The 14,686-nt window shown below is 39.1% G+C and overlaps 1 protein-coding gene across 4 annotated transcripts in view; it reads right to left on the reverse strand.

The window, feature by feature from the left end:
* MICU3 (mitochondrial calcium uptake family member 3) overlaps positions 1-10,904 on the reverse strand; it is a 113,295-nt gene extending 102,391 nt beyond the window's left edge. For 2 of the 4 annotated variants that reach the window (XR_007151695.1, XR_007151694.1), the window contains exon 1: positions 10,143-10,904. Coding sequence is in view for 2 of the 4 variants with exons in the window: in XM_047856840.1 (XP_047712796.1) it covers positions 10,143-10,532 (390 nt within the window). In the remaining 2 variants the exon portion in view is untranslated. The remainder of the gene's footprint in view (positions 1-10,142) is intronic. The other 2 variants (XM_047856840.1, XM_047856839.1) reach the window with 1 other exon arrangement.
* Positions 10,905-14,686: the final 3,782 nt, after the last annotated feature.

Raw genomic sequence — 14,686 nt, forward strand, 5'->3', positions numbered from 1 at the left:
AAACCCATGGGAACTTTTCTGACCTGATGTGAAGCTGGTTAGGAAAATTCATTTTGAATTGTTCCAAGCTGTTTGAATAATCCCTTATATCCCTTCCAGAGAAAGGGATAATCTAAATATCTCAACTACGGAATATTTATATTATCAATTTGATAGATATCATCCTTATCGAACAGCAGAAAAAATGGAATTATTTGAAATTCTTTTATACACACTTGCTATATTCTAAATTCTGGAGATGGAGTATTAAAATGAGTAAAATGTAATTTAGTGAATGGGGAATAAGGCAGAAAACATGAATTCTACTTTCCCAATTTGGAAAAATAATTCTTCAATGAACACTTACTATGGTAATCAAGTAATGATACAGCACTGAATTTCCACATTTTACTTAGCTTACATAATCTATCAATACGTCAGAGAATAAAGAGGTAAAGGGTTACTCAAAGAGGAAGATAAAAAGCATATCTAGAAAATCCTGTTTAGTACACAAATGACTGTTTTTTTTAACGCTAGGTAATATCACAAATAAAACTTGTTTGATTTTTTTAAACACATTTTTCTTCAACACAAGAGTGTTGACACCAAACAAAGCAAAGTTACTCAAATTCTCAGTGTTTGCTACAACAATTACAGGAGATCAGTGAGAATTAATAATCTCCGGTTTAAACTTGCCCATCAAGTTTAAACAGAAGAATAAAATCTCTACTGTATTATAAGTTTGCTGCATTTCCTATGTGAGTTAAATATTACATCATGAGTAAAAAAGGTACTAATTAGATCATACTACTAAGGTTTATATATCTTAAAAAGTGGAATAACATAAAGAAGAATTAAAACAGCAAAAGCTGTGATCATGTAAAAATATTCATTGAAAAACTACATTTCATGAGCAAGTTAAAAACCCATTTTGTCATTTAAAAACTCATATTTAACCTTGCAAATAGAAAACATGAGGAAACTAAAAGATTTCATGGCTTTCTAGTTGGTTTCTTGTTTGTTGGTTTGTTTTTTTAATGGCCATTTCAATATGCCACTCTCCCCCAAATCTCTATCATGGTTTCTCTACAAATTTCTATTATCTTGCTCTCAGAAGATGACATCATCTTCTATTTCAGAGCAAACAGAAGCCATCAGGCAAGAACTCCTTCAGGTAGTTGCCAGTGAACATGTATAATCTCTGTATCTTCCCATCCCTTCCTCCTACACACTGGAAATGGCATTGTTCCTATTATCTAAGATTGCATTTTTTCTTTTGGGCTTTAACTTTCATTTCTCATCTGTACCTTGGTCCCTGGCAAATCAATTATCCCCTCTTCTTCCTTGGGGTTTAGTGTTCCTCTTCTTTCCTTCAGCTTTTAAACATATTTAAGGATCTTTCATCCAAAAGCAAAAAAATCAATTCCACGTTTCTTAATCTACTACTGTCTCTCCTTCCTCCCCTTCAAGGCCAAATTTATAAAAGGATTGCCAACACATACCTTATCTTGCCCACATCCTCTTTTCTTTAACTTTATCTCAACTTCTCCAACTATCATCTGATTTTCACCTCTAAGACCTCACCAAGATCACCCATGATCGCATTGCTGAATCCAGTGAACACTTTCACTTTCTCGTCTAAGACGACCTCCTCTGGCTGAGCTCACTGAAACTGACTGGAGCACTTATCTGAAGTACTATCTTTTGTTGGCTTCCATGACTCTCCTGGCTTTACCTGTCTAGACCTTACTTCTCAGCTTTTTGCATAGTTCTATTTTCTGACAGTCTTTTAAATCACTGATGCTCACCAGGACTCTTTCCTTACGTGCTTTTCTCTTCATGTTCTACATATTCTGAACAATGTCATCCATTCTTAGGACTTTCAACACTTGATGATTTCCAAATCTATTGCTATAGTACAGATTTCTCTCCTGAGCTTCTGACCTATGTGTATCCAACTGGAGATTTCTCTTCCGCTGTCCAAAAGACAACTTGATCCACTGTACAAATTAAAAACATAATCCTTGCACACTCCCCCCGACTTTTTCCTCCTGAGGACCCGGTCTCTGTGAACTTGCTGCACAGTCCACCTAGAGCCCAAGACAAACACGTGAGGATCACCCCAGACTCTTCCAACTCTCTCATCCCTAAAATCCAATCCTGTTGATCCTACCTCCTTAATCTCTCTCCAATGCAGCAAATTCTCATTGCTTCATTGCTATTCTTCTAGTAAAGTCATAACCATTTATTGTCTAAAGAAATATTATGGATAAAAACTGTCCAACACGTATTTTTTTTAATTAAAGAATATAGAGAATCATACCCTCTGACGTTCTCATCAGAGAAGCAACAGCATCTTACCTGGCCTCCTCCTTTTTAGCATTCCATCCCTCCCTCTAATTCCCCATCCAGTCAAGTAATAGTCCAAAAAAGCAAATTTGATTATATCATCCTCATGCCTCATGCTAAAAATCCATCAGTGTATCCTTATGACTCTTTCTTTTTTAATGTTTATTTATTTATTTTTGAGAGAGGGTGAGCGCAGGGGATAGGCAGAGAGAGAGGGAAACAGAATCCCAAGAAGGCTCCGTGCTGGCCAGCACAGAGCCCCATGTGGGGCTCAAACTCACGACCTTGGAGATCATGACCTGAGCCAAAATCAAGAGTATAAGCAACCATCTCAAAATAAGATAAACAAAGTATTTAATACTGAAAGACTAAGGACTCGAAAGAGAATAAATCTTCTGGCTTTTCATATGCTTAGAGCAAGAGAAGGAAACAAAAATGTATGTACTCTGCATTTACTACTTCATGAAACTGAAATTAGTTATTAATTCACATCTACTACAAATGCTATGACTCCGTGTCCAATCATTAATCCTCACAGATAACACAATGAGGTAATACATCCATTATTTTATCTTGCACTAATTTTCTAATCTCTAAAGTCAAATGCAAATTTGCATGGATGAGATGATTTTGTAAAAGCAAGCTTTCTAAAGAACTGTAATCATAAGATATTATAACTTATTTCGGGATTTAGAATTCAGTCATTCAGTTATTAAATAAGAATTTATTAAAACCTTATGACCTACAAAGCTTACGTCCTGTATGGAGAATGAACGAAACCTCCCTCAATGGCACTTCAAAAATTTAGGACTAATATAATTGTTTTAATAATCTCAAGTGTCTTTAATAATTAGGTAGAAAATGGCATCCATTTTTCAAAAATTATTAAAGATAAATTATTTATTCAATCCATGAGAGGGAAGCTACATTTTACTTAGTACTTATAAACAGTCCAGCCTCAAATTACATAAACAGAATTACATGTGAGGATGTTAGAATCAATTAGGAAGTCACATTAAGCCCAAATACTATTTACCTGAATTCCAATTCAAAATAGAATTAAATGTTTTTCTTTTTTTTTTTTAAGGGAGATTATATAGATCAAAGGAAAATACCTGTATACACCTTCATTCAAACTGACCGCTGTGCATTATTTGACAATTTCCAAGTCTTAGAAGAGAATTAGAGATGAGATTTTTTTTTTAAATTTAAGTGGAAAGTCATGACAGTTTCAATTCCTAATTCCCAGCGTGAATCTGAATAAAAAGATACCTATAAAATGTTGTAACTATCTTTCATTGCAACCCAGACAAAAGAGGCACATGGTTTTATAACTCTTAGTTTGATGTAACCAGAAAGAGGATATATTTTTTTTCAAATTCATCCAAATTTTATTCTGTGATTTACTTAGAAAAAAGATATATACATACACCTAAATCATAGCATGTGAATCTGTAACACAGGCCACTAGAAGGAAAGAGGGTAGAATTTGGTGGATTTGTCACAGAGTGACCAAAGAGGGGATCAGGCACTTAATTTAGCCTTCTCTACAACAATGTTCTTCTACACAGAATTAGCCTATCTTCAGTTTTACATCTTTGTGGCTTCTCTCAGTCTATAAAAAGTTGGGAATCTTCTACATTTATACATCTAGCAAATTCTTCAATATTCTGGGAAAGAATAAGCATAACCTCATGTCTCAAAATGTGCTACCTTAAAAAGAAGTTGGGAAAGATATACAGTGAAAGAAATTAAAAATGCATGATTATTGGCAATTATTATAGAACTCTACCAAAGAGATACAAATATTGTTGTCTTCTCCATTTGAGAGTAAAACTAAATTAAGTTGCTTAAAACTTTTTAAGAGATGCAAGTCAAAAATAGATGTGTTCTGTACAATAAGTAAAATATGGATGAAAGTGTATTAAGCAATCTAAATTTTTTTACTCTGGACCTTAAACAAAAAGGCAGTTCTAGAACAAAATTTTTTCCCCTAATAAAAATAAAGCTTTTGTAAGGTTCTAAGCAGAATCTTGTCAACATCTTTTTATAACATTTATAAAGGCCATGTCTACTGAGAAATTTTGGCAAGCCAAACTTGCACAATTAAAATAAATAGTGTCACGTGATTGGTCTCCCAAAGCCTGGAATTTTGACCTTGACTAAAGTCTTCCCAATTCTAATGCTATAAATAACCAGCATTTAGTGGAACAAAATACTAAAACTATTAGTTCTCACAGAATGTGGTTGTGCTTTTCAGTGTGTATGTCCCATGTAAATGTTTAGCATGGGCTTATTCACTTGACAAATATTTATTGTGTGTCTACCAGGGTTAGGCCCCGTACCAAGCAATGAAGATATAAAGGTAACCAAGACCAACACAATGCCTCTTAAAGGGCTAAAAAAAGCAGAGAAGACAATTAACATAGAATTGCAAAAGTCATCATCTGCGGGTATAGGATAAGCCAGGGTATTTTAATAGAGTCGGGGAAAGCCTTCTGCAGGAAGTTGAGAGGCAATGTTTTAAAAACAAAAATCTTCAAGGTTAGAGTAATAGAACTGTGGATCTGTAAGTTACTGCTGTTCATGCCTATCAGTTAAATTATACACTCTCATCACATGTACAGGTTAATTTATTGCTAGGCTTATATTTAGTGTAACATGATGAGTAAAAGAGGCTTTAAGCATCAACTTTCTTAGTACAGTTTTAAACCTCAAAAGGAATCATTTCTACTACCTCAAGAAATTCGTAATAAAAGCATAATAAAAAAAAGGGGGGGAGAAAAGCATAATAAATGAAGTGGCAACACAGGTTTAAAATATTTCTGACAAAATGGCAGACAGACCTCATGAGTTTCTTTCAACCCCTTCCTCCCTTAAACACATTAATATCACAGTAAAGGAATTTTTTTAAAAATTTTTTTTAACGTTTATTTATTTTTGAGACAGAGAGAGACAGAGCATGAATGGGGAGGGTCAGAGAGAGAGGGAGACACAGAATCCGAAACAGGCTCCAGGCTCTGAGCGGTCAGCACAGAGCCCGACGCGGGGCTCAAACTCACGGACCGTGAGATCATGACCTGAGCCGAAGTCGGACGCTTAACCGACTGAGCCACCCAGGCGCCCCGGAATTTTTTTTTTTAAGGTAAAAGCAGGGGCGCTCGGGTGGCTCATTCAGTGAAACATCCAACTTCAGCTCAAGTCATCATCTCGTGATTCGTGAGTTCAAGCCCCATGTCAGGCTCTCTGCTGTCAGGATGGAGCTCGCTTTGGATCCTCTGTCCCCCTCTCTCTCCGCCCCTCCCCCACTGTCTCTCTCGAAAATAAATAAACATTAAAAAAAATTAAAAAAATAAAGGTAGAAGCATACATGAACTAAGCCAGAGAAAAGGAGAGGAGACCAAAACGATTAAGAGAATTTATGAAAGTTTTATAAAATGGAGGAGATGCAGCAGTGATAAGTGAGTTAGAGGAACAAAGGCAATACAGGAGTATCATGGAGGAAGAGACCAAATGGAAGTAAGCTGATTCGAGTTACAGACCCCAGAAAGGGAAAGTCTTGGGAATCCAAGGAGCTGTGAAAGTAGAGGAAGTGATGGGGCTGCAAACAGAGCATTAGATAACAATAGGTAAGAACATCATTGGAGACTTCTCCAACACACGGGCTCTCACATACAGGTGCGCGTGCACCTGCATCTAGACTACAGCTCCTCCAACCTTTCCTATTCTTTGGAGTAACTCAATGACACCAGAGAAAAGGACTTACAAAACACTGACATTTGGATACCACTCTATTAAAAAGTCTAGGTCACCAAATTAAAAGCCATCCTCAAGTACAACAGCTTCTGAGTACCAGTAACTCCACTACTAGGCATTTACCCAAAGAAAAAAGGTATAAGACTAAAGGTATATGCTAACTCAAAAAGATACATGACTCACAGTGTTATTTACAATAGCCAAGATATGCAAACAACCTAGTGTCTACTAATAAATAAATACATAAAGAAGATGGGGCATGCACATATACATAATGGAATATTATTCAGTCATAAAAAGGAACGAGATCCTTACCATTTTTGACAACATGGTTGGACCTAGATGGTATTATGCTAAGTGAAATAAGTCCAACAGTGAAAGACAAATTGATATGATTTCATGATTATGTGGGATCTAAAAAACAAAACAAACAAATGAATAAACAGACTTTAAATACAAAGAAAAAACTGGTGGCTTCCAGAAGGGAGGTGGGTGGGAGGATAAGCAAAATAGTTAAGAGGATTAAGAGGTATAAACTTCTAGTTATAAAATAAATAAGTCATGGAGATATAAAGTACAGCATAGGGACTACAGTCAGTAAGATTGTAATAATGTATGGTGACAGATGGTGATTACATACACACATACACCCAAAAAACATAACTCAATACACCCAAAACATAACTGGCTTTAAAAACAAATCATAACAATCTAGAAGGGTTCTGAGAGTACATCTGTTTACAAATGTACTTTGTATAAATGAATCTGGAAATTACAGGTGATAAATTATAGAAGCAACTTATGCAAAGATAAGGAGAACACCAATCATTTGACTCCTCCTCAAAGAAAATAACCTGATTTCACATCCAAATTAACAGAGGCATTTACACTTAAATGTTTTAAATTGATAAAATAAAGTCTATATTATATATGTACTATTTCATAGCTCCCTGCTTTCACCAAAATTTTAAGTGGACCAATTAATTGAACATCTACAGTCCAAATGTGGTAAAGATGGCTGCAGTTGATGCTATACAAATTTATCTTGTGAGTATATGTCTTTTTCTAGAAGAAGTTGTCCTTTTTTGCCATTCCAAGAGAAAAATCAACAGTGTGGAGTTCAAACAGAAGTGGGGTTTGGAAGATTGATTTTGTTCAATATAAAGGCATCAGGCCTAGAAGTCCAGCCTCAGCATTTTTGGGCCCCAGGAGAATCTCATGACCTTGTGAAGCAAGGAACACTTTCTTCTGTATGAAGAACATACAAGTATTAAAAACTATCTGCAGGGGCACCTGGGTGGCTCAGTCGGTTAAGCGGCCGACTTTGGCTCAGGTCACGATCTCGCGGTCCGTGAGTTCAAGCCCTGCGTGGGGCTCTGTGCTGACAGCTCAGAACCCGGAGCCTGTTTCAGATTCTGTGTCTCCCTCTCTCTCTGACCCTCCCCCGTTCATGCTCTGTCTCTCTCTGTCTCAAAAATAAACGTTAAAAAAAAAAAACTATCTGCAGGATAAGGCAAAATTTAAATTCTGCACATTACTTAGTTTTGCATGTAAATGCATTTTAATTGTGCTTGCTGCATACTCTATTCCTACCCAAACTCTCTTGAAATGATCAGCCAATGCTGCTGAATCCATTCTGAATAGTTCAGAGAAGAAAACATACTGACAGAAAGGAAGGTAAATTGTAAGTATATATATTAGCAAATAGACATCGTGAAACAGTCTTATAGACAAGCATATTAAGTTTTATATTCAATAATTTCTATGATTAGCCCAATTTTGCTTTAGACCACAGGTTGACAGCATAAACATTTTAATACACACACACACACACACACACACACACACACACACACACACAAAACAAATAGTTCTGAGTAGCTCTCATATATAGATAGGCAACAACCCCAGATATGTGAGGAAAACCTCCAAATTGAAAGTGAGGGCTTAAAAAATCAAACAAGAATAAAATCGAACCTAGAAGAAACAATACAATGCATAAAGGGTAAGAGAATTTAAAAACAAAACTAGAATATCCTTAATATAGATTATCAGCAGCCATAAATTTAGCAGCCAAAAAATAAAACAAAATGCTATACCACAAGAACATTAGAGAACAACAAATAGTTTTGAATTTAAAACCAGCCTAGCTGAAATAAAACTCTCAACAGGACAGATGGGAGATAAAGTCAAAGATATTTCCCATACAAACAAGCAAGCAAACAAAAAGATTAAAAAGTCAGAATAGATTAGATTAGATTAGGATCTGTTGGGAGGTGTAACTTCAAGCTAACAGAGGTTCCAGAAAAAGAAAACAGAGAAAATGGATAAGGCGAAATTGTCAAAGAAATAATACAAGAAAAGTATACAGAACTTTTAACATGAATTTCCATATTCTATTCCTCAAGTTCCAATACAATAAATGGGAAAAAAATGCCCACACAAAGCTCATTATTGTGAAAGTTTCAAATACCAGGGGTAAAAAGAAATTATAAAAGTTTTCAGAGCAGGGGAAAAAAGTTGATTACAAAAGGAGTAACAATCAAATTGTATGGAGACTCGGGAAGAGTAAGACAAAAGTGCTTTGGTATTATTTTTACAGGAATTTTTACAAACACTAATTATGTCATAATAAATACACGTAAGTAAATACATGAATAAAATTACAAAAACAAATTTACTGAACCCTCACTACATGCTAGTGTAATGCTCACTACAATTTTAACTATTTAAAATGTATTAACTCATTTAACTCCCCTAATTCTATGAGAAAGACACCATTAAGCGTGGTCTTTTAAAAACTACATGATACTGTCTCTTAACTTTAAAAGGAATATTAATTTTTAAAACGAAGAAAATACTGTTGTAATGCTCCCTACCTGCCCAATCTGTTCCCAGATCAACAATGGTTGATTAAAAATTCTGTCTTGGTCAATCAGGAGGAAGGGAGAAGAGGAGTAGGAGATGACAGTTGAGGGTATCTGCTGCTAGTATTTTAAATATTCATCGTATCAAAGTACTTTATGCTGTGTATTTGTGATTTGCAATTAGAAGGTCCATACAGTAGATTCCTGGGTTTAAATGCATTAACAACTTCCACCAAAAGAACTAATGCACTTACATCACATAATCAACATATATTTGGGCAAAGAATAAAGCATCTATACCTTTCATTAAAGTTAAAAACAGAATAGCTGTCTCTTTTCTAAATTACTGTCATCTAAGCCCTTCACACTCTTAAGTCTTAAAAAGGAAATTTTCCTAGATAACTCCTAGTCATTTACATGACTATTAAACATACTGATAGGACAAAAAAAACCACATCGTACCCCTTTACTCGTCTTACTCTCATCTTTACCTTATATTATTAATGACATAATGATACTTGAACATTTCCATTTGAAGATCTTCTGTAGGAGTTAGCTTCATTCAGTTTCCTATTTGTGCTGTCCTATACTTAAAAGAATTTCTGTGTTGAGGACGGAATTGGGGGGCCGGAAGTAGAATACCCTTGGGACTACTAAACTGCTATACAATAATGTAGCCGCTCCTAAGACCTCAGACCACTGCTTCAAAGCTCCTCCTACGGCACTGGACCTCCTGGATCATTTGCTGTTGTCCGGCCCAGCCTGACAGTTCCTATCTCTCAAATACCCAGCTCCCCACTTTCTGCCTGTTGACTTCTTGGCGGCCGTTTTCTCGTTTTATTTTGTCTTGGTTTGAGGTTTTGGTTGGCAGGTGGTACCTGCAGCCACCTTTAAGGTCCTGGCCTCAATGGCAGCATCATCTGTATCTCCCCAACAGCTGGGTGACCAACCCCTGGGCTGCCCGCCTGGCCTAGGTCTCAGTCTCACTCACAGGAGGTCCCCGTCTGCGGCCGCAGAGCTCACGCTGCCACAACCTCCGATGTCCGGTGTCACAGGGGCCCACAGTCCCCAGCGCACCGAGCATGACTGTCACACTTCCCCTCCCCGAGCTCAGGTGGAACACCTGGGGGCCCTACCCTCCAGCGTCACCTTCGGGGCAGCCCCAGAGCGCGCACGCGCTCAAGCACCTACCGTTTCCTTGGCAGCCGCCACGGGGATGGGAATCAGCCCCCGGCCGCGGGGCGGGTCCTCCGGCTCTGAGGCCGAGCTCTCCGAGGCGCGCTCGAGGGCGGGTGTCCAGGCGGAGTCGGCCCTAGGGTCCCCGTACAGCTGGTAGCACACGAGGCCGACCAGACCCCCGCCGGCTGCCGCCGCGATGCTCAGCTCCCCCCAGCGCCTCCGCCGCCTCCAAGCCGCCTCAGCCACAGCCCCCTCTTCCTCCTCCCGGCAGGAGAAGGGCCGGCCAGGCGGGCCCGGGGCTATCCCCGCCGGCCGCCCCCACGCCCCTGGGAAGGGATGGTGAGGGGAGGGCGGAGGCGGGAGCCGAGGCGGCGGCCACAGGAGCCTCCGCAGTGCAGCCATTGCGGGAGCTGCCCGCACCAGAACTAGGAGCGGGCGGGGGGGGGGCGCCGAAACCTCGCGAGAAGTCGGTGTGCGGAGGCTCGATGCTGCCCGAGAGCGACCCCTGCAAACGTGCGGCCTGGGGTACCCTGTAGGGGGCCTTCAGCTGGGGCGACCGGGGGTCTTCGGCCGCGAGATGCCGGCGAAGGGGGCGGATCCCGCCTACTCCTCCGCCCCGCACGCCGGTCTCCACCCCGCAGTCACAAATAACTGCGCCTGCCCCCCGGCAGCACCTGACTGCGCGAGAACCCAACACCGCAGGCTACGGCCAAGTCAGCAGAACTTAAAAGAGCCCTCGTGGGCGAGGGTGTCCAGGCGTCCTTCCGCTACCTTGGCCTTTTGCCTTGGCACGCCGGGGTGGGTCTTGGATCGTCGGTAGCACCCCTCGGAGAAAGTCAAGGCCCCTGACAGGTCACGAAGAATTTGCAGTTGCACCTTCAGGTGTAAAATAAAAAAGAAGCGTGGCTCAAGTCGTCAAGATGGCAGATTAAGTCAAAGGCTGTTTTGACTACACGATGACAGATTCTGGACTTTTAATGGGAATGCTAACGATTTTTAGTTAGGGTTAATAGGTGTTGTTGTTGTTTTTTAAACATTACCATACCTTAATCCAACAAATCAGAAGTGTCTTGAAAAATACCCTTTTGTGAGGAGGCTGTTGGTATAAATATAAAAGAGTAAGTGTGATTGTGTCGTCTATTTTTGTTAATTGCTATACAAGTTGGTTTGCTACACTGGCAGTGTCACTATTGTGAGAAAGTGTATGTGACATTCTCATCACTTCCCCGCCCCTGAGCCCAATTTTGGCAGGCTGAGTAATGCTAGCTGTGGTCTCTAGACTCTGGAATGGTGCCAGGATCCCTTAAAATATTCTGGGTCTAAGGGTGTAAATGACAAAATCCAGTTGTCTCAATTGAACTGCAGTCCAAAGGGAATTAGATCAGTCGATTCAGGCAATTCTTATAAAGACTAAGGGCAAACAAAATGAGATTTTCTGACACAAAACCTGCTAGTTCCATTTCCCATGAACCCCTTGCCTATAAGGAATCCATAAGATACACCTCAGTTATATCTTCTTTTAATGAAGGCTAATGGAATTTTCTTAAAGTCACTAAACAGAAAAATCCTCTGTAGCAGATGAACAAAAACGTGCTTATGTTAGGATGCTATCACCTTATGTTTCTTTTACTTCTATCCTGTAGTTCTTAAATAATGCTGTGAGGAAGGCTCAGTGCCTCCTTGTATTATCACCAAGATTCCTTCAATTCCTGCCTTCTCTGAATTTTGGGAAATTTTAGTATTCCTAAAGAAACATTTACTCTATGGATATATAACACAGTTCTTTTTCTGGCATTGTTTACTTTGAACTGAACACAATTTCCGGATTTCCTCATAAATTTCCAACAGGGCCTAATGGCAGAATTCTTGGACAGACTGATGAATTTTTATTGCCTGCATATTAAAAGCTGAAGAGCTCTAAGGGGAATTAAGTTGGTAACACAGTAGCATCATATTATAGATCAGGAAAATGACAGAAAGTCTCCATCTACACACTTCAAGTACGCATATATGTTTTTTCTAGCTCAAATAAATTTAATATAGCCCCTGCAAGTCAGGGGCTAGTCTAGTCTCTGGCTAGAAACCAAGTTCTGCTGTGAGAGGTGCTGGATTTAGGTTTGTCAAGTATCTGCAGGGCTTTGGATAGAGCTCTCTCTGTATGCAAAAATTATTCTGTTTATAACTGTCCACAATACTTTCCCTCGAAAAGCAAAATTTCTTTTTTTTAAGTTTATATATGTATTTTGAGAGAGAGAGAGCACGAGTGGAGTGGGGGCAGAGAGAGAAGGAGAGAGAATTCCAAACGGGCTCTGAACTGTCAGTGCAGAGCCTGACACGGGATTCACACTTATGAACTGAGAGGTCATGACCTGAACCAAAATCCAGAGTCAGACGATGAACCAACTGAGCCACCCAGGTGCCCCTCTTCAAATTTTGTCAATTCTCCTGCACGTTAATGATATCCAAAAATGTCCCTACTCCACAGTCAGAGTCTACACATTCAAAAAAACATTCATTTATGTTCACTATGGTCTAAGCAAAAAGAAATGTTCTGAAGCATTTTTAAATGTTTACGACAGCAAGGATCAAGCCAAAAGAAGGTTTTTCAAGGAAGCATATTATCAATATAGAGTGATAAACTAGCCAGCAAAAGATTTGGACTCTTGATTTTGCTGTCTCAGAAACATAACCTTATAATGCTTTGGAAGACACAGTTTCCTGTACAATAATAGAATTGAATAGGTGATCACCTTCCAAGCCCACGGTCCTAATTAACCAAAATGCTCCAAGCATACCAGTAAAGCATATATAAATACTTCAGAGCTTTTTTCACATGTCATTTCTCTTTTCAAAACCTACAACTGCCCTACAATTGCTTTAATACTTCCCAATTAAAATTCCATACTATCACCTAGTTATTTTAACTTTTCACTACTTTTTAAATTGCAAAAAAATGAGTGACTTTTACATTTTGGAAATGTGAACTTTAAGTGTAATATGTGTCATGCCTAGGCAGAAATGTCTTGCTTAACAAAACTCCTATTAAAATATTCCTCTCACCTTATGTTACTCACTCTGAACTCTGAAATCTTGACTAGTTAAAAAACAGAGCAGTTTTATCTAAGGTTCTGCATCGGGGCATATGAGCCCCCTACCAGCAGGTGCACTCAATTCCGACGAGGGAAGCTACCAGCCAAAGAGCAAATCTTCAGGAAGTCCCTTGTCTCTTGGGAAAGTTGTCATACATATTGTCCCCATCTTCAGGTACAATTAACAAATTTAAAGGAGAAAGTGGTGGGGGAGATGTGTTTTCTGGGGTCATAGTGTTTTCTTGGTCTTTGGTCTTCATGGGGCTAGCCACTAGGAGTCTGGAACTCCATTCTTCAGCATCCAGTGCTATGAAAACAAATGACCCAAGTCACTAAGGGTCTGTTTTTTCTTTTGACTATCTTCTGCCCCCAAAGACAAACTGACAACGTTTTGTCCCCTGTTTCTCCCCTTAGTCTAAACTCAGCTGTGTCTAAGTTCTATTAGGCCAGAGCATGTATTTAGTCCAGCTGCTGGCACAGAGTAGGGCCTCGATAAATGTTTATTAAATGAAGAAGGGAATTTTTTATCATTGTAGGGGGAAGAGGCCAAGATGGAAAGGCAATTCAGGAGACAAGGAAATAAAGTACTTCATCAGAGTCTAAAGGAGCTGATAAACCAAGTTGCATATCTGGAAATACAATTAATGCAAACAGAAGACCGAAAGGAGAAAGCAAGGGGTTGGCAAGGAAGGATCAAAGATAGAGTGTGGTTGTGGAGAAGGGTTGATTTGGGAATAATAAATTTTGTGATTTGAAGTCCTCCTTGTACATATCATATTTTGGCATAATCCTGCTGGACTTCAAGCCTTAAAGCAACAGGGTTCCATCAGATTCTTTTGGTCTTTGGAGGAATCCCAGCAAGATCCATGGCTGAAGGTCAGTGAATTGACCTTGATACTTCCTTCCCTTTTTGTTATTACAGATCTCACTGGTGACAACAACCAAGCTGTCAGTTGTACACATTTAAGTTCTTAACTTTAAGACAGGAAATAAACCCACTTTGACTATTATATCTGTCCAGTCTGATTTATATAGTTTCTGACTTTATATGATTTCCAGGGTCTTTGCCAAGTGTCTCACTGTTCAATTCTTGCTGTTTTTGTCCTCCATTGGGTGGCAAGAACTTGTTTTCTTATATATTTGGGAAACAAGGAACAGCCGCTCAGACCTGCTATTAGCAAAGCCTTCTTGTGCCTGAAAATAAGTGAGGCCTTTCTCAGTTGCCCCATAGTCATTTCCATGCCTTATAGTGACCGAAACTTCTCTGCCCATTAAAAGCTGTCTTCTGAAAGAGAATACCCTCAGAGCAATATAATGACCATCCATTACGCAAGCATGACTAATGATACAATCTTTCTAAAACTGTTGGCAGTAACTACAAGAGTTGAACACATGTATACCCTATCACCCATTAATTTCACTCATAGGTGAAACACTCAACAGAAATAAATATTTATTTGTACCCAA

Source organism: Prionailurus viverrinus, chromosome B1 (genome assembly GCF_022837055.1).
Source record: "Prionailurus viverrinus isolate Anna chromosome B1, UM_Priviv_1.0, whole genome shotgun sequence".
In the NCBI taxonomy this organism is placed as follows: Eukaryota; Metazoa; Chordata; class Mammalia; order Carnivora; family Felidae; genus Prionailurus; species Prionailurus viverrinus.